Genomic DNA, 24,496 nt, shown 5'->3' on the forward strand with positions numbered 1-24,496 from the left:
TTTCAGGGCTCAGGGGCGGAGTTTGTTTCTCGTAGTTCTGGATCAGAGTGATGCTGTATCACGTGACTGGACCTTGTGCATACATATGACTGCTTCGTCCGATGCGATTGAGATGCATATGTATCCAGGGAGAGGCTTTGCACACAGGCGCTAGGTTATTTCCATCAATCAGTAAGTGAATTAAGACACGGCGACATGGGCATGAGGCGCTCTTGGGAGTCGAGTCCAAAGTCGTCTCTAAGCGCCGGCCGTTCCCGCAAACGTCATCGCAGGTCACGTGGACTGCTACCGAGAGCGGCATCACGAGTGCCGGTCATGGCGACGGGATTTGGGTTGGCAGGTGATGGCGCAGATTTTGATGCCTAAGTGTTTTACTTCTCAGCCCAAGGGAGGACCGGCGCGTGTTCTACTAGGCAACTTCTCAAGGTGGTAGAGAAGGGCGCGTTCACATCGTACGCAGGCAAAGTGGTTGTTTCTCTTGTGGGCTACATGGCGTACTAGAGCAAAGGCTTTGAGCATGGAGGCTACTAGCGTAACGGATGGTAATGGACAAATCTGCAGTTGCGTCATGACCAGGGCCTCGTGTGGACTGCAAGTAATCCACATGCATGCTGCGTATGTACTTGGTCTATGTGTACTTGGTAGATGGATGCATGCATGCCGTGGCTCTGTCTGTTTGTTATCAAGGAGGTCGCAAGTTGGGATCTGCAAGCACGCTACCTACCAGTACGCAGCTTCTCCCTAGCCTTCTGTCACCACCAAAAAAACCCAACAAATCCATTCACCCCCGTACCTTGCCTTCGCCTGGGTACACCCCACGCCAAATCGCATTTCAATCGCCGGCTTTCCCCGCTTGTATGTATCTGTAACCACCCGGCCACGACGCAGCGTCTCCGAGTAGATGCATTGATTGCAAGCCTCGCGCCCGTCTCGCTTGCCGTTGCCCTCCCCCGCCGTCTTGTTCGCTTGTAGGTACCTGTCCCACCTACTGCACTCAGCCCGCCCGCTGCCCGCTGCCCGAGCCTCAGCCCTGACCACACGCGCCCTCTACTGTCTTACACCCCCCCGAACACTTGTTGCTAACCAAGACGCCCGTCTGCTGTGCAGGCCCTTTTTGTTGCTTCAGTGTTTCCGCTTCCCATGACGCATTGGTCGCTGCAGTAATCGTACGTACGCATGTCCAGCCCCACCGGCCTACAGTTGCTGCTCTCGAGTCCCTCGCCCGGCCCCTTCCCTGCCCCGCCCTTGTAGCCGCAAGCACCGCATACGACCATGTTCTGGCGCTTTGGCGGCTACGCACAGCTGTCGTCGCTGGACAGCATTCTCGACAAGCCCGATGTCACTGTCGAAGAGCTGCTGGACGAGTCGGACCTGATACAAGAGCTCAAGCAGCAGAACTCGAAGCTTATAGAATACCTTCGCGACGAAAATGTCTTGGAGCGCTTGTTGCGCTATGTCATCGCCGCCAGGCCCAACCTACCCCACGACGACGACCAAGGAAGCTCGCTGGCGCATGAGGCGAGGAGTCCCAGTCGCGCTGGCTTCTTTGGCAGAGTCAGGGCCCGCTCAACCTCGACCACAAAGTCGGACGCAGGCGACACCGAGGAGAGCAAGGAGGAGCGCCAGCGGATGAAGTACGCTTACGTATCGTGCGAAATCCTATCCTCTGAAGTATGGTCCATATCAGAAGCCGTGCTCGAGAACCAGGACAGCCTGCGCCAGTTCTGGGCCTACATCAAGCAGCCTGCCCCGCTTGACCCTGTCCAGGCCGGCTACTTCACCAAAGTCAACGAGTCGCTGCTCGACCGCAAGATGGAGGAGATGCTCGACTTCTTCAAGTCTCTGGACAACGTTGTGCCAGATATGCTACAACACGTTGACTGCCCAGTCATCATGGACTTGTTATTGAAGATTATCAGCCTTGAGAAGAGCGAAGGCGGCCAAGGCATTGTTGATGTGGGTGCAGCCATTCAGATCGGCAGGCAGGACTGACAAAAGCGCAGTGGTTACAACAGCAAGATCTCGTCCCACGATTGATTGCCTTCCTCCGACCAGACCAATCGACCTCGACTCAAACATCAGCCGGCGATTTCCTCAAGGCTATCATCACTATATCTGCCAACGCTACAACACAGGACCAGTCGGTAATTGGGCCAAATGAGCTTACTCGGCAACTTGTTTCCGAGTCATGTCTCAAGCAATTGATAGAGTACATGCTCCATGGCGGTAACCCGCTTACTGTTGGCGTGGGCATCATTATCGAGGTCATCCGAAAAAACAATTCCGACTACGACTTGGAGAACCAAATCGGACCCGTGCCCAAGAACTCAGACCCCATCTACTTGGGAACGCTACTTCGACAGTTTGCAAATCATATTCCACAGTTCATGGAGCTGGTCAATAGCTCCAGCCAAGTGGTGACAGAGTCAGACGGCACCATCACAAGGAAGAAGCGTGAGCTCAAGACAGCCTTTGGTGACAAGATCGAGCCTCTCGGATTCGACCGCTTCAAGACCTGCGAGCTAATGGCTGAATTACTACACTGTAGCAACATGGCGCTGCTCAATGAGCGCGGTAGTGAGTCCGAAGTCCGAAGACGAGATGCCGAGCGAGAACGTTTGAAAGCCGACGGTAAACTAACCTCAGCAAACCCCGGGAACCCAGGAGATTTCTCCACCAGTGTTGACAGTCAAGGGTTCCATCACGCGCGCGCCCCATCCATGGACTCGCCTGCTGAGATTAAGCCTCTGCACGTGCAGAACAGCTCCGAGGATGATTTCGAAAAGGTCGTTGCGCCAGAGGTCGCTGTTGAGGACCCAAAAGAGACTGGAAACGACAAGGAACAGATTGGCGAGCCATTGGAACCTTCACCTAAAGTGGCTCCTAGGGATGCGCCCAAGGAAACGACCACAAGTAAGACTGTGGGTGACGATGGTGAATTCGTCGATGAGCCTCTCACACCACCCAAAGACTCTACTGTGTCTACTGAAGCGGCTCCTTCTCCCGCCAAGCCTATAGACGATGCAGAATCCCCCACATCAGCAGGTCTAACAGCCAAGGTCGATGATCTCGGTCTGGGTAACGATACTGTTATGAACGATCGTCGGGAGGCCCCGGAATCTGCAAAGATCGAGAAACCTGAGACTGAGACCAAGTCCTCGCCATCTTTACTAACACAGCAGCTCAATCAGACCTCAGAGTCTGGCAACATCGATCTACCAGATCCTCCTCTTTCGCCTCACCCTGACGATAAACCAGCACCGCTTTTTGCGGGTAAGAACCGTGACAATGGCTCCTCGCCCGCGAAGGTCGACACTTCGCGGTTTACTGCACCTGTACCGGGATCGGATCTTTCCGAGATTACCCCGATTGACGAAACTCAAAGCGTCCGCTCCGTGGTGTTTGGAAGCACAGAAGACACTGTAGGGTTCGAGGTCGATATCGATGGAACACCCGTGGTTGGCGATTTGTTGAAGATTACGTTTGTCGAGAACAGAGTTGTGCCAACTATACTTGTAAGCTCTCATTCAAACCACTGGCTGTAGCTTCTAACACCTGCAGGACTTCTTTTTCCGTTTCCCTTGGAACAACTTTCTACACAATGTGGTATATGACGTTGTTCAACAGGTGTTTAACGGCCAGATGGAGCATGGGTACAACCGGCAATTAGCAATTAACCTATTCGACAGCGGCGCCATAACTGAACGAATCATCAAAGGACAAGAAGAGAGCGACAAGTCGCACAAGGAGACACACATGCGACTAGGATACATGGGCCATCTTACCCTGATCGCAGAAGAAGTGCTCAAGTTTACTGAGCGACACACGGATGAAGTCCTATCACCCATGGTCCTGGAAAAGGTCCACGCCGAGGAGTGGGTGCACTACGTCGAACACGTCCTGGCCGAGACACGAGAACGAGACAATGCCATCCTCGGAGGAGTACGACCCGACATGAGCGTTGGCCCCAGACAAGCGGTGCTTAATGCCGTCAACGCAGCGAATAACTTTGTAGGCGACAGTGGGGGACTCTCCAACGCTAGCCTCGCCGGCAACGGTGCCATAGGCCTCGACAGCATGGAGCTCACCAATGCCGGTGACACTGGAGGTGGTGGGTACACCTTCAGCGGTGGCTCCTTGCTTAGTGGCTTTACTAACTCGAGTGATGAAGAAGACGAAGACATGGACGATGTCGACACCGAGAGAGAACGGGAACGACAGGGTCCTGTCGACGACTCCGAACAAGTGGGTGAAATCTCATTTGACGATGCTGATATGGACTATCGATAATCGCATCGCCCCGACCATACACACACTACCACCACGATCGTTTCCCGCCCTTGGTGCGTTTCCTTTTCTTATACCTGTTTGTATCATGAGTTGGGACTGGTAGAGGGCTCACATGCTGGACCCATGGAACAAACATCGTTTCTTCTGCACATACATTCCTCGGTCATCGAACAGGGTGTATGATACATGTAGTAATACACATCGTAAGATGTGGTTTTTCCATCATTTCCTTTGTGTGAAAAGATGATTTCCATGATCCAGCATGCCCTCCCTACCGTCGTCTTCATCTCTCTATCATGTTTGCTTGTTCAATCTCGGTCTTCCCCTGTAATTTCTTTTGGTCGCGTTCCATCTCCGTCTCGCTGATCAGCATTCACTCTAGTCGTTGACCTGTTATACTGACACACCCCCGTTTCCAGTCAAGCATCCCACAGCCTCTGCAAGTACCGCCCTCGCGAGCGCGTCGCCAATTCGCTCTCCGGCTCGCCCAACGCAGGGCCCAAATCGAATCGGCACGTGACGCAGAGGACGATCTAGACGATGATTCATTGCCCAAGACGCAAGAGGAGGAAGAACGCGAAGGCCACCAGCGTTTTGCTCGCATGTTTGAAGGCATAGAAGACTCATCTGACGACGACAGCATGCACAGCGGCGAAGGTCAAGGAGAGGGAGGCCATGAGTTCGGGAGAAATTCTCCAGAGAAGTGTGCTAGCCCTGAGAAAGCGGAGCTTGACAGTGGTGGGGAAGGCAACGTGACGAGTGGTGATGGAGCGCGGAAGTTTGTGGTGTAGTGTTTGAACGGTTGGTTGTCTGTTTACATGGCTTGGCATGATTTTTGATTTAATAGATCGAGCATATGTCGCCTGCGGGATGACTACATTGGTCGTCTGCAGTATACAGGATGAATGGATGTGATACGTAGTAATGCATGTTTATGAGATACCCACCCCTTTACCACACGAGTTTCACTGTGAGCTTGTGGAAATGAGATGTATTCCATGTTATTGAATACAACTATAGGATATGGAAGATGATTAGAATGCCAGATTCAGTACCTTCCAGAGTACGTATCATGTGACTCGGCGATACGCTAACGCCGTAGCGCGTTTTCGCATGCGTCCACTGATTGTAACCCCAGTTCTCTTGAACTCCGCATACAGACAACAACCTCACAAATGTCCGCCCATCTAACTACAGGCCGTCCCACGTCGGACCGCCGTGTGTCAGGAGCACCAAAACGCACATCTCTCCTTCCGAAACCATCATCGATTGTGTTAGACTCTTCAGTCCTCATTGCCCAGCACGCGCAACTTACCGGCCTTCACCCAATAACGATTGGCCCGAATACTGTACTGCACCCACATAGCAAGCTCAGCAGCGCATTGGCACCCGTCGTATTGGATGAAGGATGTGTTATTTTCGAGCGAGCAAAAGTCGGCGTGGGCATGGGATCTGAACTAGATAGTGAAGGTCGGCGTACCAACATGTCAGCACGCAGTAATGCGAATGTCAGAGAATCTATGAGGAGCGAGGGAACAGTACTGGGAAGGAACGTAGTCGTTGAATCGAACGCAGTAGTTGAAGCTGCCGAGGTAGGCGAAGGCACTGTGATTGAAGTCGGTGCTGTCATAGGGAGGGGTAGCATCATTGGAAAGGTATGCAAGACTACTCCTCCACGATTTGATAGTTTTCAAGTGCTAAAACGTGTGTACAGTATTGCACTATCACGGCTGCATCTTCCCTGCCCCCAAATACCCATTTACCAGACTATACCGTCGTCTTTAGCGGCTCCCAGCAGCGTATCGATCGCACACTGCAGTTACGACCGGAAATTCTGAGTGCGAAGATGGCGGTGCATGCCAAGCAGCTGGACATGTTCAAGAGATTGATTCCGAACAATATCGCGAAATGGGCACCGTGATCGGCTGGAAGTGCAAACCTCGTCTAGCAAACGATATTCAGAGCTGCGGCAATGGTTTAATGAATTGATGTCAATCATACACAATCATCCGTTGACTGTTCAAAAAGTCATGGGCTTTGCCTGAAAGAGTTGCACGTGGTCACTGCATTGGCTCTTTCACTGCTCCCACACATCTCAACATAAACTCAACGCTCGATTCGTCCCACTCTGGCCTATTCTTCTTCACATAGCATATTCAGCCCACCCCAGAAATGTCCGACCTACCTACCAAAGACGATTTCTTTGCCCACGGCCTATGAGCATGTCCCTTACCGGATGATGACACTGACTGTCCCATCTACCTGGGGAAGTTTACATCGGCACCTAGTACCCCAAGCGATACCACTGAATCGGACTCTATATCTCTCACAGACGGTGCCACCGACGAAGATGCCGAAAGCTACGTACCCTTACAGATGCCATGCTGCAACAACGTCTTTTGTTACCGCTGCATCAACACTTGGCTTAATTCGGCGAACACGTGTCCGACCTGTCGTGTACGACTTTTTGAGGGACCAGAGTCAGAACCAGAACGAGAACCGTCTGAATCAACTGACTCTGAAACATATGATGATGATGAAGAAGAGGAATACGATGAAGAAGACTTGGATGAACTCATGGAGTACTATTCTGAATGGGGTACGTCACTGATGATTGAATGGGGTGTATAGGGGGCGACCAGGAGTGTAAGGTTACGTGGCACGATACGCGATCGAGCTCAAAAATCAAGAGGCAACCCACAATCGAGCTGGTGTAGTGTCGAAAGCCGGATTATTGCTTGTACCTTTTGCGTGAAGCATCAGTCTTTTCAATAAAAACAGCTCATAAATCACTGATATCGACACTGTCAGTGCCGAAAGAATTCCGTGTAGAGGTTTTCCAAATTTCGTGAAACTTGGAGCCAAAGAAAACCAGGCTTGCATTTTCTCCACGGCCTGCACTGTAATGATAATGGGGGGGGGGGTATCAAACAAGTTTATTAAAACTACACTACGTTACCCTTGGCCATAATCAAAACTCCAACATTGTGCACATCTCATGCCAGCTACGTAAAATTACCGAATCAAAACCATTTACAAAGTCATTATCACCATAACGAAGTGAAGAATTTCAGCCATCTCTCCCCCCCCCAATTTCCCTTTCCCCAAAGACTCTCAACGCCAGATCTCATGCCGAATCACTGCCACCTAAACCCATCTCCCGGTAAAAGAAAACTCGCCTCTTCAAACGTGATGACGCGATCCATGTCCAGGAAATGCGAATCCATAAATGCGTCTGAGAGGTTCAAGAGCGATTGATCTTGTACGCTCTGCTGCTGTGTGCCTTGCGCACCTAGCCCGGTAGTGTTGTAGGGTGGGTTGCTAGATGAGGGTGCGCCGGCGTGGTAGATTGAAGGAGGAGGAGGGGGGTAAGAAGGTGTTTGGGGCATGTGGTGGGATTTGTAGATGGGGGTTTGCGGGGCGGGTGGGGAGAGGTGGGTTTGGTGGGGATGCGGGATGTATCTTGTAGGGGATGTGAGGGTGTGGTGGTGTTGGTCTTGAGGTGGTGGTTTGGTGCTTGGGCTGAGGGTTAGTTGGGGGGTTGTGAGACTGGTTTTGCGTGTGTGGTGCTTTATAGGTCGTTCGGTGGCGGAGCTGTCTGGGCGGGTTTGCGGGGTGGGTGCGTAGGTTGGGCTTGCAAAGTGTTGGGGGTATAGTGCTATGCCGCTGTGGTCGTAGAAGTCGAAGCGGAAATAGGGGTCGTGGTGGCAGGTTTCTTGGAGGCGCTCGAGTTGGTCGGCGTACATGGCGGCTTGATTGTTGGGGCGCTGGTTGGTGTCGCGGCTTTTTTGCCAGCGGGTGGCCATCTCCCAGAGGTCGTGAACTAGGCGGTTGAACTCGGGTTGGAGAGGACGCCGGGTGGCTTGGTGGCCGAACAAGAGGGCTTTGGCAGCGACGAAAGCGCAGAAAGAGAATTGTACGTTGACAAAGGGTATGGGAGTGTGGGTTAGGAACTTGTTGACAATGTTGGAAGTTTCGACAGCAGCGAGCTCGCATGTTTGCGCACTGCATTCTTTAGGGAGTGCGACAAAGTCGTTCCATTCTTTAGGAGGATATCCAATTGGGTGATGTAGCAGTATCATCGATGTGTTGTGAGTAATGTGTGCTAGAGTTAGATTTGGGTCCATGTCTACCACTGCTCGGTCGGCAGATATATTGGAGTCTTTCCATCTGGGTGGTAGAAACATCTTCCACTGAACAAGCCGAAGATCTAGCTCTTTGAACCGCGTCAGCCAGCTGACTGCATGCTCTTTATCTTGCCAGTTGATCCGTTGCTGGAGGAAGAATGTGGTTACTTGGCTCAGACTCTCAGTTGCTTCAACGCAATACGCGAAAGCGCCAAGTTTAGATGCGTCTATGTAGCTGTTTGTCGAGTTTGGACTAGCACCTGGAGGTAGGTCTGTTCCAGGATCATCCTCATTATATTGAGCTGGTACGTTGGCTAATGAGCGTCCGATACGAGCCGCTGCTTTGTTCCAAATTCCTGCCATCATTGGTTAGTAAGGTTGGAACATCAATATGCATATCTCCCTCTGAAGCGCCAACCAAGTATGCTTACGTACCGAAATATGGAGTGGTGACGGGCTCCTCACGGGTAAAATAGCCTCCGTCTGCTGGTAATCGACGATGGACATCTTCTGCGGTCAGACTGGTATTCCACCCGGTAGATGCCGAACAAAATCGATCAAGCAAGAAGATGACCCAGAATAGTCTCCGGCGTTCCTCCAGCTCCGTCCAGTCATTCGAAGGCTTCACCAGACGCATAGGTGCCATTAGTGATCTGCAATGTAAGAGCGATGGCTCAGTAGTGAGCTGGAGGTAGTCAATTGTCCTAGTGAGCGATCCAATTAGTGGCCAAGCCCTCTGTGGCTGGCCATCGTTCAAGAGGTCAAATACAAGGAAGATGAGTGCTTGTAGACTTTCGATAGTAACATTTCGCATCGCATGTGTTTCCACAATCATGCGCGATATGTTTATTTGCTGGTGGATCTGGTCGGAATCCAAGAAAAGTATGCTGGGTTCCATATGTCGCAAAGCAACAGCGACTAGAGCGTGGAGAACAAGGACATGACCGGGATCCTGTGAGCCCTGGCGCACCCGTTTCTGGAGCCGCGCCTTGTGGATATATGGGATCCAGTGGTGGAAAGAGATACAGAAGAAATCTACGAGCTTCTCGAGAAGTGGCTGGGACGGAAGATGTTGAGCAATGTCGACGTCTGCAAACGGGAAAAGCCAGCTCTCAGGGACGGGCGTGTGGTGTCTTCTTTTCAAAGGATTTGGCGCCATGCTCTCTTCCTTGGGTACTTCTGGTGCGCTTTCTCTTGGAATATCCACGTAACGTTGTTCAAGAATAGGCTTGTTAGGTTGGGGCTGCTCATGCACACGAAACGCGGCTTCTGTCGTGTTCATGGTCGTAGTCGTAGTCGTGGTCGGTGGCGTCTCATGAACGATGGCCTGCCCTTTGGTCGGTGCATCCTCATCTACATATCGCGCACGAACCTGACCGTTTTCGTCCAAAAGGATCTTTTCCAGAAGAGCTGTAGATTGTGAGACGCGTTGCAAAGTAAACCCAGAAGGATCTCAGATCGGCATACCAACACGGCGGGTCAAGGCCTCGACGGCGCCTGGCTTAAGGCCTGGCTTGTTCTTTGGCTGGTACACACACTCAGAGGCTGCATGTGAGGATCAGCGACGAACCATGTCACTACTATTCAAACGCAACGACGTACAGAGCCTCAGACAATGAGTACACGAAGGCAGTTCGCGCGAGCAACGCAGCTTGCGCTGCTTGCAGCTGACGCAGGCAGGGATATCGCCTGCTACCGAGACGGGCCCATCGTCTTCGTGAGCGGGTGCTTGGCTGCCATTGCCAGCCGAGTAATTGGTCCAGCTAGCCGACATCAGCGCGACATCTTCAAAACGAGGCGTTTTTTATTGTTCAAAAAGGAAGAAAGTAGCGGGCTTAGAGGAAATGCAGCGAGCGGGCATCGGGATAAATCACATTAAAGTCGCTCCACACGCGCAACCCCGCGGAACTAGCACTCATTTCGGCCCATCAGTCCACTTTTAATGAGCGAGCACGTTTGCCGCACTTAAACTCTACCTTCTACCAACGGGTTGGACAGATCAATCTGGGGGACGGCATGCTATTACATCGGGGAAGGGCGAACTGCTCTTGCATCGGACTTGCAACCTTTTTTGGTCCGAATGCGGGGAACAAAGGGTTGGTTGATATGCAGGGCGCACGCGCAGACTGCAACCGTTTTACCGGCCAACTGCGCGACCAAAAAACCCAATGAACGAACTAGTCCATAGTATCCTTTAATATCGAGAAAACACTAATACTACTATATACAAACCTACATATTCCGCCCCCGCGTCAGCCATCTTACGATTCCCACCAAAGGCCTTTAGAAAAACAAGCAAGCAAGAGGGCGGAAAGCGAGAGAGAGAGAGAGAGACAGAGAAAAGAGGAGGGGAGGGGACAGAATAATTTAATGAACAAAACAATGCCACCACTCCCAAACTTCTCCAACAACCCCTTCCAAACCCGCCTTCAATTCCAAGCCGCAGCCAAAACCCTACTCGACGCACTCCATCCCTTCCATTCCCCAGGCGGCGCACGCATCAAACTCGGCTTAGCAACAGGCACACACTTCGACGATGTCGCCGCGCAACTCGAAGGCTTCGCACGCCCCCTCTGGGCCATTGGCGCCTTAGCACATGCTGACACTCTGAGTCCCTCTGAAAAAGCCGAAACAATCGAGCCTTTTGTTCGCGGACTAGCAAACGGCACGGATCCCACCCACGAAGAGTACTGGGGCCCCGTCGTCCTGCGCGATCAGCGCATGGTGGAAATGGAAATCATTTCTTTTGCGCTGCTGGCGGCGCCCGAGACGCTGTTTCATTCACAAACGGAGGGTGCGAAGCGCAATATTACGAGTTGGCTACAAACGATCAATGGGAAAGATTTTCCGACGACGAATTGGCTTTGGTTTAGGGTGATGACGAATTTGGCGTTGGTGAGGGTGTGTGGTGTGCCGCAGGAAGAGGTGCTGGGGGCTATGCAGGCGGATTTGGAGCTCATGGAGGAGTTTTATAGGGGGGAAGGGTGGGCGGCGGATGGGATGTGGGGGGATGAGGGACGCCAGGCGGATTATTACTCTGGGAGCTTTGCGATTCAGTTTTCGCAGTTGGTGTATGTGAGGATGGCGGGGGACCTGGATCCGGAGCGGTGCGAGCGGTTTAGGAGGAGGGCGAGGGAATTTGCGGGGAGTTTTTGGAGGTACTTTGATGGTAATGGTATGTATGGCTTGGAATCTAAAGTTTCTTGTTTGATACAATGGCTACTGATTTATACAACCCAGGTGCTGCTATCCCCTTTGGCCGCAGTCTCACATATCGTTTTGCACTCGCAGGTTTCTGGTCCGCCATCGCCTTCGCAGACGTCTCTCTACCCTCACCTTTGGACGACTGGGGCGTAATCAAAGGACTTCTCCTCCGCCACTTCCGCTGGTGGACCACGAAACCCGACATCTTCAACAGCGACGGCACCCTCACTATCGGCTTCGCATACCCAAACATGTACCTGAGCGAAGACTACAACAGCCCACAATCCCCGTACTGGGCCATGAAATCCTTCCTCGCACTATCCCTCCCACCAACCCACCCCTTCTGGACATCCGAAGAAAAACCACTGCCACGCAGCTCCCCCCACGCCATCGTCCCAGTCAAACCACCAATGCACATCCTCTGCAACAACCCAAACCACCACTTCCTCCTCTCCACCGGCCAATTCTGCCCCTGGCCCCTCAAAGCCACAGAGGCCAAATACGGAAAATACGCCTACTCATCCCACTTCACCTTCAGCGTCCCTACCGGCCCCTTACTCCAACAACTCGCCCCGGATAGTACCTTGGCACTGAGCAAAGACGGCGGTGACACATGGCGGGTACCGTGGAAAGTCAGTTCCCCGCGCTTCGACACCGTAGACCTCGTTCACAACGGCCAAGTCGCAGAAACAGTGCCTGCGCTGTGCAGCGAGTGGAAACCCTGGGTGGATGCCGAGATAGTAGTGTCAACGCTGCTTATTGCGCCGTGCAAGCGCTGGCCGGATTGGTATGTACGGTGGCATAGTATCGAGAATCATGGTGCGAGTGATGTGCAGTTGAGGGCTGTGCAGGGTGGGTTTGCGATTCAAGGGCGGGGATGGAGGAAGGGGGAGGTACTTCCGGAACTCAGTAGTGTGTCGGAGATCAAGAGTGCGGGTGTACAGCGGGATCAGGTGGCGGTCCTGGAAGGTACAGTGACAGATGGGGATTCAACGGTTATATGTTCGGATGCGGGTGCGAGCGGTGTTCGCATGTTGAGGTTACAGGCCGAGCAACAACGACCTACTATCACGCGGCAGTGGGCGCAGAGCCTCAAGCCAGATGCTAATACGAATTTGGTATGGCAGCGGACCCTTATACCGACAGTTGGTGTGGATGCTGTTGCTAGGTGTTCGGCGGTTGATGCTGGACCCGTGCTCTTTGGCTGTGCAGTGTTCACCTTGGCGCTGACAGGGGATAGAGCAGAGACGTACGGTCAAAGGCTGGATATAGAGAAACTGTGGATGGACACACCGATTGTTGATGCTGGAAATGAAAACGCCACTGGTAATGAGTGGTATCTAAGAGTTGGCTAGGCACACCAAACTGTTCGAAACAACTTCTACATTACGTTATTTCTTCTTTGCAAACAACCTTGTCATCGGTCACATGTGAAACGCAGACAGCAATCTTAACATATTTGTGGTATTTCCAATCTAAAGTCTGAATATAAAAAGCCCATACATCCCTAGCGTGCATAAAAGCAAGCCAGCAGGCCTCCCATGACACAAAATATTGGGCATCGATGTCTTTGCCGCTCCCCTTTTCCAAATGGAACCAAACATTTCATGTCTGTGACACGTCGGACGAGGAGTCACGCGGCGAATCCGCGCCAGGCATGCGCGCGTGATATTTTTCTTTTCGGAAACAAGCAAAAACCACAGCTCCTAACTGCTGCTCAAGCCCAACGACACCAAGAAACGCCAATTATATCTGATTAGGGTAATCGAACCAGGGCTTTGGAAACACAAAAGTGGGCGTCGTAGTAGTACACACGCCACTTTACCTCTTCCGCACGCAGAAGAAGAGACCAGTGCGACCAAGGAACCACAGACATCCGATGAAACGAATCAAAGCAAGTACTGCAGTAGACCACAGGAGAGCCTGGAAGAAGTGTGCGGTTCTGGTAGAGGCGTTGGACTATCGTCATGTTAGCAAAGTCTAGAGAAGAGAAAAAGATTAAAACTTACGGAGAAGCCGAAGCGGTCAAAGTTATCTTGGGTGATGACAACGGCGAGAGTAGCGTTAGAACCAATCCAGGCGGTACACAGATGGGTACGGAAAGACTTGTACGAATCCTCGAGGGTCTTCTCGTCCTTCTCCTCTGGTGGGACATATGGGGCAAGAGCACGCTTCACAGTAGCCTCGAATGCACTGTCAATATCAGCCTGGGGCAGATCAGGCTCCTCAATGACGTTGTGCTTTCCGTCTGATCCCTTCTCCGTCTTGGCTGATGGCAGAAGATCCGCCTTGTCAGAACCCTTGGTACCCCAAGACACATCGTGCCAGTTGGAGAAGGCGTAGACGTTGAGAATGTTGATGTACGAGGACATGATGAGCAGATATTGCGGGAACGAGGTGAACATGTGCCATGGGTCCATGTAGAGGAAGGAAGCGACGTAGTAGAGACCGAAAGTCGCGGCAAGAGCGATGATAATGATACCAACACCATCTGACGAGAAGAAGGATTTGGCAAATGCTTCCGGTGACGATGTATCGAGCTTCTGAGAGGTCGGGTTGGTGAAGGCCTGAACAACGAGGTAGATGGACAGGATGACAATGTAGAGCTGGATGAGACCGAAGACGCAGAAGGATACCAAGTAAGAGTATTTGGAACCCTTGGGACGATTACCAAAGGCCAAAATGAACTGCAGAACCAGGAATGCGAGGTAGAGGTAGGTGACGATCGTGTTGAAGATGGGAGTGACACGGTTACCAAATGGCCAAGCATCTCGGGTGTCGGTCTTGGTACCGACAAGGCTCATGATAATGACGGTAGTAAGCCAGAAGGAAGCCAGAGCGAACCAGGTAAGAATAGTCTGGAAGATGTTGTACAACATCTGAATGTGGAAGAAGAACATGCGCACAAAGTTGTGGCCACTCTTGTACATGCGACCGAAATGGAGGAGGGAGTAGATACCGGCAGCGAAGGAACCGTTGAGCCAACGACGACGCTGACCAATGAGTTCGGCAGCGCCTTCGGGCACGTCAGTCTCTCCCTTGGAGGCCTTGATGTAGGTAAGATGCCACTTTGATCCGGCCTTTGCGACGAGCTCGAAACACAGAATACGATCTTCGGCCAAGAACATGTTCTTCTTGAAAATGTTCATGCCCTCGATACCCTTCTTTCCGAGAATCTTGGCAAGAGTGTGGTCACCGTGGAAGTATTGTTCGAGCGGTCGGCCCATGATAGCACGGTAGCGGTAAGCCGAGAAAGCACCAGGCAACACAGAGACGTAGCCGAAAGACGATTCGAGCGGCTTGTCAAGAATGTTACTAATCTTGTACTCGAAATTTTGAGCAGCCACGAGCGGATTAAGCAGATTTTTCCAGCCCTTGCCTAACATAGCGTGGATCTCACCGCAAGCACCACCGAGATCTTTGTCGTTGTAGAAGCCTTCCCAGAGAGCGAGCAGCGATTTGGGACCAGGCTTGGTACCAGCATCGAGCAGAATGCAAACTTCGGGGTTGAGGATACGGCCAATGGCGGTAAAGAGCCATCTGTGCGAGTTGATCTTCTTGGTGTTCTTCTGCTTCAAGCAAAACATCATTTGAACGGGGGGCAGAGTGCTGGCGCTGTCATCGTGCGGGCGGATGAGCTGCTGGTTGGGTGTGACGGAAAGTTGTGTAGTGTACTCGAACTAAGCTTTGTTAGTTTATGCCTCGCAATCTGGCCAAGTTTTGGTGCAACTCACAATGTGAGCAACTGTCTCGTTTCCGTCGATATCCTTCTTCATGACACCGTCCTGGTAGACACCGACAGTGGCGAGCAGATCGAGCGTGCCCTTGTCGCAGGGATCGATACCGTCGAAAACCAAGCAGACGACAATCTTCTGCCAAGCTGGGCCACCCTTGTTCCAGAACTCGGACTTTTTGAGGTTGACAATGTCACGGATGTTCTGCATGACACCGTGCAGGGTGCGGGCAGTGAGAACCTTGTCTTCGTTGTAGTAGGTAATGGCAATGAGCAACTCAGTGTGGCGGTTGTACATGGCCGGACGCAGATTGTAACCGTTCTTGAGTGTGAAGTCGTTGGGGTCGCACGTGGCAGCCGTGTCTGGCAGCTGTCAGAATCGGATCGGCGGAGATGCTTGGAGGGGAGGAAATGACAAGAAACTTACATCGCATGTGGGTAAACTCCTCACTGCCACTTTCGAGGTCATTGCGGTATTTTGCCTGGATGGCATTCTGGATAGCTGAGGGCACGGGGTAGTCGGCACTGAGGACGGAGCCCTGGACGAGCTTGACCTTACGGGTCATGCCACGCTTGAGGCCACCGGCTTGACCACCGGGCTGCTGTCGCTGCCTCCATGCCTCAGTGGAGCTGGTCTCGCTCCTCTCGTATGGTGAAGGTGCACGCTGACCGGCACCAAAGTCGCTGGCTGGGTCGTAGCCACCGCTAACTGAGTAGCTGGTGCCCTCATGGCCCTGTGCTGGGTATTGAGTTGGCCGGTCGTTGGCATAGGATTCGGTCAAACTGTAGGTTGAGTGTGGGCGGTGATCAGGGTTGCCGTAGAAAGGGTCTGAGTTGGCACCGGTGGGGTTCTCGTGCAAGAGGGAGCGGGCAACCTCATCCTCATGCTCAGTGCGATCGTACTGCAGGGCGTGTTAGTTGCATGACTTGCGTCTTCTTTTTCTCTTTGCCTTTGCAGTCAGTTGCTGGCATCAGGGGCTCGTACACCAGTGTTTGGGTCTCCAAGGTGGTAACCTTGCTGGTTATTGTTGTTGAACGCCATGACGAGCTGCAGTCCGCAGGCAGGGGCTGCAGATGGCAAGGCGAGATGGGGAGATGGGGTGGAGATGTAGGGAGGAACAATGGAAAGAAAAAAAGAGCACTGAGCGCACGACTGGCGGTGTCGCTTGATAAAGGCCGATGCAGTGTCTGGGGCGCTGGAGGGCTGAGAAAGGTGCTGAAGAGGAGGCTAAGCCTGTTTGGGCAGAGAGATGGGGGGAAGCCTGCGCTAGGAAAACGGCCGCGCTGAAACACGCGTAGACCGCAGGGAGGGACAGGATAATTGGTCGACCTGAGGTTTCGGGGGTGCAGGTGGACAAGCCTGGCAGGGAAATGTAATTATACGGGCGGCCAAGTTGTCGTGCGGGAGAGCGGGCAGACTTGGTCTACTTGAATCTCTGCCGGGGGCGGTGGCCTGCTGACGGTAGCCAATACGATGGCGGTGCAGATTCCAGCACTGGCAGCATGTACTAGGACGACGACGGTGATGTTGGGCAAACCTGCTGTGCCCGCCGGCGGTGTGGCGCGTGCTGGCCACCCCCGAGCTAAAATTAGAGCCACGGCCTTAATCAGCTCCACGCTGACCTGCTCAGCCTCGCACCAGCCCTACCACCATCGCTGTTCCCGGCTACTGTGTATCCAAAAGGCGTGCTATTGTCATGTAGAGATGCAATGCTGGGGTTGTATCCGGTCCCAGAAAATTATCCCGCATCTATGAATGTACATGTGGCGGCGCTGATGGATGCTTTGCTTGTGCATGTCGTCTTGCAACCAGGGGCCGCACGGTACGTCAGCCATGTTTCCAAAGCTGCCCTTTGCACGCCAACGGCCCACTCAAGGGATCTTCACGTCTTCTGGAAAAAGGGTTGCGTGCATTGTCGCTGTTACGAACTGCAACATGGCCCGCGTCCTGTGAGTGGATCTCGAGTCGGCGCACATGCTTGTGTCTGGTGGTGCGGTGCATACTAACCAAGTACTCACCACAATGGCTGCCATTGAAGCATGGCCAGTCGCATGCCCCATCGTCCATCAGGGGCCCGCCGATTGCGACGACGCAGGAGCAGGGCCCACGCCATCAGGAGGTTTTTTCCCCGCTGTTAATGCCACGACTAATTACTGGATATGGATGCACCTACTATTGCTGCCGCTCTGGCGGGTCAAAAGCATGTGGGCTTCTTCCCTGGACCCTCAGACTCCGTGTCCGCCGGACCGCCCTGCGCCCACGGCGTACCCGGCCAAGCACAATCCTACACAGGCACTGGCCCACTGTACGGTACTGTCAGTTCAAGACATATTGCTCACACCCGAAATTCCGCCATCCCTTCTCACCGACTTGGGACGAATGTAGATATTTTACAACACACACGGCTCCAACGCCACGCCCGGCAGCCTGCGCCACTGTTGGCAGCAGCCGTGGCACCGAGAAGCATGGTTTGAGTATGCGGACAAAAAGCCCAAAAAGCACAAGCGAAGTTGCCTTTTACAGCCCATGACATCAGCCTGCGCGCCATGCCATGCGTTCCTTCCGTCTCGCGTCAGGAGCGCGCCTCACGCCTTCCGTCATCCGCGTCCCAACAAAAGGCCGACTGCGACCATTCCTGCTCTCACCCAGAGTAGTACAGTACTCTACACAGTGTAGTAGACATGACATCCAACCATCCCCACGTGACCGACATGCACAATGAACTCCCTCAACCACTCTCATGCCTTGGCTCGCCTCATCTCTGTCCCTGCGAATCCCATACCCCGCATATTTCATGCTTGTCACACCATTCCCGTCGTGCAACATCCTAAACACCATCCACTCGACTATCCGCTCACCAGCCCGGTACATACATACACCGACTTTTAGCACCCTTACCCCACATCGATCAAGTCGGCGCGAGCCGTCATGGCCTCAGCCGCACCCCTGGTGGACCTCCCAAGATCCAAATCAAAGTCCAAGTCGCAGCTGTCAGCATCTACACCCAGCCCTGCCAAGACAGCGGAAAAGGTTCAAGCACGGCCGGCCGTTGAGCACGGGCAGCTGCTGCCTCACCAAGATCAATTCGTCCATCCGCCACATGTGATACCGCGCCCAAGCTATCCAAATGTACATACCCTCGTCATTGTATGCTGCCATGCCATCTTCTTGCCCAACGCCGATACTCCCCATCTGCCGCTTTTCAGCCCTTATCAAGAATCCAATTGGCTTCTTGCTCCCTTCCAAAAGGCAGATGTCGCGGCTGGTAAACCGGGCGAGCACGAGACTTTTGTATCACACATCAAAGCCGGTATCGATGCCTTGACTGTGGGCACAGACGCTAACCACCCCATCTCAAGCATCCTAGTCTTCAGTGGCGGTGCTACCAAACGCGCAGACACGCTGAAAACAGAGGCCCGATCCTACTATCATGCCGCACTGGCAGCAGAACTAGCCCAAGGCCACTTGGGCGGTGGCCGTGCTTACACGTATGTGAGCCTGTTGCCCGACTATTTGTGCATGAAGCATACTTACGCCTACCCGTAGTCTTTACAACAAGGGATACATATTGCTGGAAGAGGAAGCCACCGATTCGTATCAAAACCTGTTATTCAGCATCTTGCGATTCAGGAATGCAACGGGCAGATATCCCAAGCAGATTCGTGTCATTACCCATGCTTTCAAAGCGAAGCGGTTCCTGGAGTTGCACGCTCCAACAATCAAATGGCCCAAAACTCGCATCCAGGTTCAGGGTATTGATCCAATCATGACACAAGACGCATTGACAAGTACCCTTCTGGGAGAAGAGAAGTCTGGATACGCAGCATGGAAAGAGGATCCCATGGGCACTGGCACTCTACTTGGCGGCAAGAGGCGACTACGAGGATGGAATGCTAGCACTGGAGCAAAGCATTTCAACAATTTGGAGGACAGCGTCAAGGAGCTGTTCCAAGGGGTGGTCTCTAATGAGCTACCTTGGATTGAGTGAACCAGATGGATCGATAGAACTTGTATATTACGACTGCTAATATACCATCGCATATCTCCTCACCGGAGCGACATATTCGGCCGTCCACAGAGCACTACGTCTTCTCCGAGTGGTATCCATCTGACATCTTTCAATCTGGTAACAGGCAGTCGGTCAGAACCTCCATCCGGACAAACCTGAACACCACCCTTCCCGAGCCATATCGGAGCTATGGTGACAATGACCGAGTCAACGAGCGAATATGCACGGCCCGGACCGAGCAAATCATTTATGACGAATCCGCCGCCCTCAATCATCACGCTTTGTAGACCTTGTTCTTTTAATGCATCCAGAATCATGTGCCATGAGGAAGTAGTCTCGCTCTTCTGTGCAGGTGACGGCTCCAAAAGCAGGAACTTGCCCCCCACGCTTTCCAGCACAGCTCTGCGAGCGTCGGATGGTGCCACATAAGTGATGATGAACGGTGCCTTTCCTTTACCCTCCCTGGCAAGCTTGAGCACCTTGCTCTCCTCACTGAACTGCCAGCGGCCCTGTGGATCAACAACAATCGGTCTGGGCTGCCCGATGAGGCCCTCACCACCATAACCACCCACACCTTCTATCCGGCAGTTCAAGGATGGATTATCGGCAACGGCCGTGCCTACTCCAATCAATATGGCATCGTGTTTGGAGCGTAGAAAATGTGTCATTGACTTGGACTGTGGCCCTGAAAGCGCTGTTTGCACTCCTGGCGCAATGGAAAGCTGACTGTCGAGGGAGGTGGCAAAGGTTAATGTGACAAAAGGCTTTTCCGTTGGTGTCTGAGGAGGAACTGGCGGCAAATAGTCTATAAACTGCTTGCTTTCTGCATCTGCAAAGTGTAGAGCTTCTCTTACGCGTGTCGGCGTCATGATGATGTAAGTAGAAGTATTGGAGATGCGATTCAAAGACTTGTATCTATGAAAAAATTCGTCAAGTTTCGAGGAATCGTGTACCGGCTACAAGCCAAAGTGACCAAAGCATGCGCCAGTGGACATGGTGAGAGAGTACACTAGAGCGCTGAGTCAGGGGAAGTGGCGCAAGAGACCGCGACCGACCCCACGTCAGGGCACGGCCGCCCGAACGTCGTGGCAGCCTGCCCGACTGTTCTTCCTCACTACCACACCAAGTTACATAGACGTATTTCCTTTGGCGTTTGTGCTTCTGTAGCCCTTTGCTTCTTTTCTGCTACCTGAATTTCCCCACACGTCAGCGAGCCCATCCAGCCCATCGGTTCCACCGCCTCCCGCCGCTCTCCCACGCCTCTTAGCCCACGCGACCGACTCAAAGGCAGTAGCCAGTAACCCCATACAATACCGCCGAGATGATGAAAATATGGTCTATGGTACGATTATACACAAAAGAGGCTTGCGCGTGAGGCTTGTGGGCATCGTCAGATACTGACAGACTTTCTACAGAAGAAACAGCAGCAGCAAGACGAGGCTGCGGCTGCTGCGTCAAGCAAGAAGAAAAAGGTGACTCCGGCCCAACTGCGCACACAAAAAGGTACATGATGTTCGGAATCCGCAGAGTAATAGGCGCGTGGCTAACGCGAACCAAGATCTCGAAGAGTTGTCCCTCGGCACGACAATGAAGACGCACTTCCCCAACCCAGACGATATCCTCAACTTCGAACTCACAATTGACCCCGACGAGGGTATGTACAAGGGCGGCCGCTTCAAATTTGACTTCAAGATCAACCAGAATTTCCCACACGACCCGCCAAAAGTCAAGTGCACACAAAAGATCTACCACCCTAACATTGACCTTGAGGGCAACGTCTGCCTGAACATTCTACGAGAAGACTGGAAACCCGTGTTGAACCTGAATGCGGTTGTTGTTGGGTTGCAGGTATGTGGTTCAGGGTTCTTTAGAGCGTGGCTACAACTAACGGGCGCAGTTTCTCTTCCTTGAACCAAACGCTTCAGATCCGTTGAATAAGGAGGCTGCAGAAGACCTCAAGGCGAACCGAGAAGACTTCAAGCGTAACGTGCGCGCGTCGCTGGGTGGTGGCACAGTCAAGGGACAGAGTTTCGACCGCGTACTCAAATGAGACACATGATATATCTGCAGGGCTATCCTACATCCCGCTGCGCAAGTGCCCAGCGCTCTTTCATGGGAGACTATATTGATGAGACACGACATGACATGGGGAGTTTGGTGCAAAGTGAGAGGCGAGAGCAGTTGCAGTCTGAGAAGGATCAAGGGCATGGGCATGTGAAAATGTAGGGGACAGCATGTATATGACATGGCATGTCTAGGAAAGGCGGAACAGCTTTTGGGCGTATGTAGTTGTTCGAAATTTTATACCAATCTGACTGGGAGTTCATGACAAAGACTGTATCATTCTCAACGCACTTGTTGCAATTTTCGTGCGGGAAAACAATGCAGTGGCGTGGCAACAGTGTTTACTTGGGGACATTGCATCACCATGCAGACTTTGTGTGCCGTCAGCTTAGTTCCTTTCCGGATAGAACACGAGAGCTCTGTCTAGCCCACTGCTGCACGGTACCCAAGACAACTACGTGGCTGGCAAACGCTGTACGCAGTAGAGTATGATAACGATAGCACATGCAGCCCCTAGTGAGCACTGTCTATCTTTCCGGTGAAATCATGTGTATGACTGTGTTACGGAGCGGTTCCCACCATATGAAGCGCTGTCGGAGACACGCATCTCTCCCCGAAGACCCCCCACCACCCCTGCTAGCAGCCCCGCACCGGACATATCCCGACGTCTCATTGGCCAACGACGCGAATGAGCGGGTGTCAGTGGTCTGGGGCAGCGATTATCGGCGTGGTCTAAGCTCCAGACTTCGAAATTCAAACTGTGGTCATAGTCGAGCCCCAAAGTTTAAAAGCCATCCATCCCCGCCCAAGATTTCTGACCCCAAGATACCCCAATCCACATACACACACATTCACAATGGCCTCAAGACCCGTCACCCGTGCCCTCCGCCAATCCGCCCGCCAATTGGCGGCTGCTCCAGCCCAGAAGAGGACCTTTGTCTCTGCTCTGAGTGCTGGTGCAAAGAAGGCTGCTCCCCGCGCTGCCGTTACCAGCCAGTTCCAGCAAACTCGTGGTGTCAAGACCATTGACTTTGCCGGTACCAAGGAGACTGTCTACGGTAGGTTTCAATTGGATACACAATACAAGTAAACGATAGCTGACGATGCCAAACAGAGCGTGCCGACTGGCCAAAGGAGAAGCTTTTGGTAAGTCTATTAATATGTCAATTACATTGACTTATCAGCTATGAGAGCTCCAGCTAACAATCAAACCAGGAATACTTCAAGAACGACACCCTCGCCCTCATCGGCTATGGCTCCCAGGGCCACGGCCAGGGTCTCAACATGCGTGACAACGGCCTCAACGTCATCGTCGGTGTACGGAAGAACGGTACTTCATGGAAGGAGGCCGAGCAGGACGGCTGGGTTCCCGGCAAGAACCTCTTCGACATTGACGAGGCCATTGGCAAGGCCACCATTGTCATGAACCTCCTCTCAGATGCCGCTCAATCCGAGACCTGGCCCGCTATCAAGCCCCAGCTTACCAAGGGAAAGGTAAGTCCCGACTTCAAGAATCCAACGAGAATCCATCTAACAGATCCAGACTCTCTACTTCTCCCACGGTTTCTCTCCCGTCTTCAAGGACCTCACCAAGGTCGAGGTTCCCAAGGACATTGACGTCATCCTCGTTGCCCCCAAGGGCTCCGGCCGTACCGTCCGCACTCTTTTCCGTGAGGGCCGTGGTATCAACTCCTCCATTGCCGTCTACCAAGACGTCACCGGCAAGGCCAAGGAGAAGGCTGTCGCCCTCGGTGTTGCCGTCGGTTCCGGATACATGTACGAGACCACCTTCGAGAAGGAGGTCTACTCTGACCTTTACGGCGAGCGTGGTTGCTTGATGGGTGGAATCCACGGCATGTTCCTCGCCCAGTACGAGGTTCTCCGTGAGCGTGGCCACAGCCCATCTGAGGCCTTCAACGAGACCGTTGAGGAGGCTACCCAGTCTCTGTACCCCTTGATCGGTGCCAACGGCATGGACTACATGTACGCCGCCTGCTCCACCACTGCTCGTCGTGGTGCTATCGACTGGAGCAAGCGCTTCAAGGATGCCCTCAAGCCTGTCTTCGATGACCTCTACACCTCCGTCGAGAACGGTACCGAGACCAAGCGCTCTCTCGAGTACAACTCGCAACCCGACTACCGTGAGAAGTACAACCAGGAGCTCAAGGAGATTGACGACCTTGAGATCTGGCGCGCCGGAAAGGCTGTCCGCTCTCTCCGCCCCGAGAACGCCAAGTAAACAGCTTGGTTTGTTGAGGAGCCATGTCAGCGGGTAGAATAGAGTGTTATTGTGTAGATATTTATGTCTTATGTATGATCATGGAATATTACGGCGTCGGTTGTGGTCCTTTGGTTATAGGACCGGGAATTCTTTTCCATCAAAAGAGAGGAAAGGGAAAAGGGAAAAGGAAAAAAGGAAGCTTAGTCTGAAGGAAAAGCGAATATGATACCTTTTACACGACCACTTTTGTTTCTCTTTCTGTTCATGTGTGTGTTTTTGTCTTTTGGTATGAAATGAAGTGTTGTTGACAAGCTAGTATGCCGTTATCTCCCTTGGCAACAACAACCTACATAACAAGCCCAGCCAAGCCCAAAGAAAAGAAGTGCCAAACTCGCGTATGGTAATCAGGCTTAATCCCACCACCACCACTACCAACACACGGAACTTGCCGTACTTACAATTTGTACGAATCCGTACTCATCTTGCGAAGCCACCATGTATACAATCCCACACATATTTATCATTCCCACCATTCCTTCGTCCCTCTACTACGAACCGGAAATAAAGAAGCCACAATATACTACATTAAACCAGCACCACTCCCTCCAATCGCGCACCAACGTTGGTTTTGTAAACACACTAACAGTGCAGGAAGGATTGGACCCGAGTTTCAGCACTTTTTTATCTTTATCTTTGTTGGCACGATAAAGGTGCACGTGGTGAATCAACTTGCAGCTGCAAATACTATAGTGAGGAAGCGGATTGATTGATTGTATCTGTTATCGTGTTGAGTATCTACAGTACCTCCGCGCACGGGCCAATAGGCGGTGACGACGCCTTTGCCAGT

General features: G+C 52.6%; 11 protein-coding genes across 11 annotated transcripts; 8 read left to right on the plus strand and 3 right to left on the minus strand.

Annotated features, from left to right (window-relative positions):
- Positions 1 to 1,272: 1,272 nt before the first annotated feature.
- Positions 1,273 to 4,290, plus strand: COCCADRAFT_87410 (uncharacterized protein; the record flags this gene model as incomplete). The annotated part of the gene is made up of 3 exons (XM_007710792.1): positions 1,273 to 1,956; positions 2,004 to 3,515; positions 3,562 to 4,290. 3 exons carry the CDS (start codon positions 1,273 to 1,275, stop codon positions 4,288 to 4,290), a joined length of 2,925 nt encoding a protein of 974 aa, XP_007708982.1.
- Positions 4,291 to 4,706: 416 nt separating this feature from the next.
- On the plus strand, positions 4,707 to 5,081 carry COCCADRAFT_87355 (uncharacterized protein; the record flags this gene model as incomplete). The annotated part of the gene is made up of 1 exon (XM_007710793.1): positions 4,707 to 5,081. A coding segment is annotated over one exon (375 nt), but the record flags the coding sequence as incomplete, so codon positions are not given.
- Positions 5,082 to 5,465: 384 nt separating this feature from the next.
- COCCADRAFT_87430 (uncharacterized protein) lies at positions 5,466 to 6,211 on the plus strand (the record flags this gene model as incomplete). The annotated part of the gene is made up of 2 exons (XM_007710794.1): positions 5,466 to 5,945; positions 6,005 to 6,211. 2 exons carry the CDS (start codon positions 5,466 to 5,468, stop codon positions 6,209 to 6,211), a joined length of 687 nt encoding a protein of 228 aa, XP_007708984.1.
- A 1,216-nt stretch (positions 6,212 to 7,427) lies between these two features.
- COCCADRAFT_23555 (uncharacterized protein) lies at positions 7,428 to 10,191 on the minus strand (the record flags this gene model as incomplete). The annotated part of the gene is made up of 4 exons (XM_007710733.1): positions 7,428 to 8,773; positions 8,853 to 9,827; positions 9,885 to 9,962; positions 10,020 to 10,191. The coding sequence occupies 4 exons, from the start codon at positions 10,189 to 10,191 to the stop codon at positions 7,428 to 7,430; spliced, it is 2,571 nt and encodes an 856-aa protein (XP_007708923.1).
- A 608-nt stretch (positions 10,192 to 10,799) lies between these two features.
- COCCADRAFT_2262 (uncharacterized protein) lies at positions 10,800 to 12,976 on the plus strand (the record flags this gene model as incomplete). The annotated part of the gene is made up of 2 exons (XM_007710722.1): positions 10,800 to 11,592; positions 11,658 to 12,976. The coding sequence occupies 2 exons, from the start codon at positions 10,800 to 10,802 to the stop codon at positions 12,974 to 12,976; spliced, it is 2,112 nt and encodes a 703-aa protein (XP_007708912.1).
- A 466-nt stretch (positions 12,977 to 13,442) lies between these two features.
- On the minus strand, positions 13,443 to 16,396 carry COCCADRAFT_2263 (glycosyltransferase family 2 protein; the record flags this gene model as incomplete). Its single annotated transcript, XM_007710723.1, has 5 exons — positions 13,443 to 13,580; positions 13,631 to 15,301; positions 15,356 to 15,717; positions 15,782 to 16,256; positions 16,340 to 16,396. The coding sequence occupies 5 exons, from the start codon at positions 16,394 to 16,396 to the stop codon at positions 13,443 to 13,445; spliced, it is 2,703 nt and encodes a 900-aa protein (XP_007708913.1).
- Positions 16,397 to 17,514: 1,118 nt separating this feature from the next.
- On the plus strand, positions 17,515 to 18,009 carry COCCADRAFT_33959 (uncharacterized protein; the record flags this gene model as incomplete). The annotated part of the gene is made up of 3 exons (XM_007710752.1): positions 17,515 to 17,736; positions 17,801 to 17,926; positions 17,974 to 18,009. The coding sequence occupies 3 exons, from the start codon at positions 17,515 to 17,517 to the stop codon at positions 18,007 to 18,009; spliced, it is 384 nt and encodes a 127-aa protein (XP_007708942.1).
- Positions 18,010 to 18,283: 274 nt separating this feature from the next.
- On the plus strand, positions 18,284 to 19,343 carry COCCADRAFT_87417 (uncharacterized protein; the record flags this gene model as incomplete). Its single annotated transcript, XM_007710795.1, has 2 exons — positions 18,284 to 18,843; positions 18,902 to 19,343. 2 exons carry the CDS (start codon positions 18,284 to 18,286, stop codon positions 19,341 to 19,343), a joined length of 1,002 nt encoding a protein of 333 aa, XP_007708985.1.
- Positions 19,344 to 19,402: 59 nt separating this feature from the next.
- Positions 19,403 to 20,233, minus strand: COCCADRAFT_87440 (uncharacterized protein; the record flags this gene model as incomplete). Its single annotated transcript, XM_007710796.1, has 1 exon — positions 19,403 to 20,233. The coding sequence occupies one exon, from the start codon at positions 20,231 to 20,233 to the stop codon at positions 19,403 to 19,405; it is 831 nt and encodes a 276-aa protein (XP_007708986.1).
- Positions 20,234 to 20,685: 452 nt separating this feature from the next.
- Positions 20,686 to 21,414, plus strand: COCCADRAFT_2266 (uncharacterized protein; the record flags this gene model as incomplete). The annotated part of the gene is made up of 4 exons (XM_007710724.1): positions 20,686 to 20,706; positions 20,780 to 20,867; positions 20,923 to 21,212; positions 21,262 to 21,414. 4 exons carry the CDS (start codon positions 20,686 to 20,688, stop codon positions 21,412 to 21,414), a joined length of 552 nt encoding a protein of 183 aa, XP_007708914.1.
- Positions 21,415 to 22,284: 870 nt separating this feature from the next.
- COCCADRAFT_87398 (uncharacterized protein) lies at positions 22,285 to 23,667 on the plus strand (the record flags this gene model as incomplete). The annotated part of the gene is made up of 4 exons (XM_007710797.1): positions 22,285 to 22,486; positions 22,543 to 22,574; positions 22,644 to 22,922; positions 22,972 to 23,667. The coding sequence occupies 4 exons, from the start codon at positions 22,285 to 22,287 to the stop codon at positions 23,665 to 23,667; spliced, it is 1,209 nt and encodes a 402-aa protein (XP_007708987.1).
- Between the last annotated feature and the right edge of the window lie 829 nt (positions 23,668 to 24,496).

Source organism: Bipolaris zeicola (assembly GCF_000523435.1).
Source record: "Bipolaris zeicola 26-R-13 unplaced genomic scaffold scaffold_21, whole genome shotgun sequence".
NCBI classification, from domain to species: domain Eukaryota; kingdom Fungi; phylum Ascomycota; class Dothideomycetes; order Pleosporales; family Pleosporaceae; genus Bipolaris; species Bipolaris zeicola.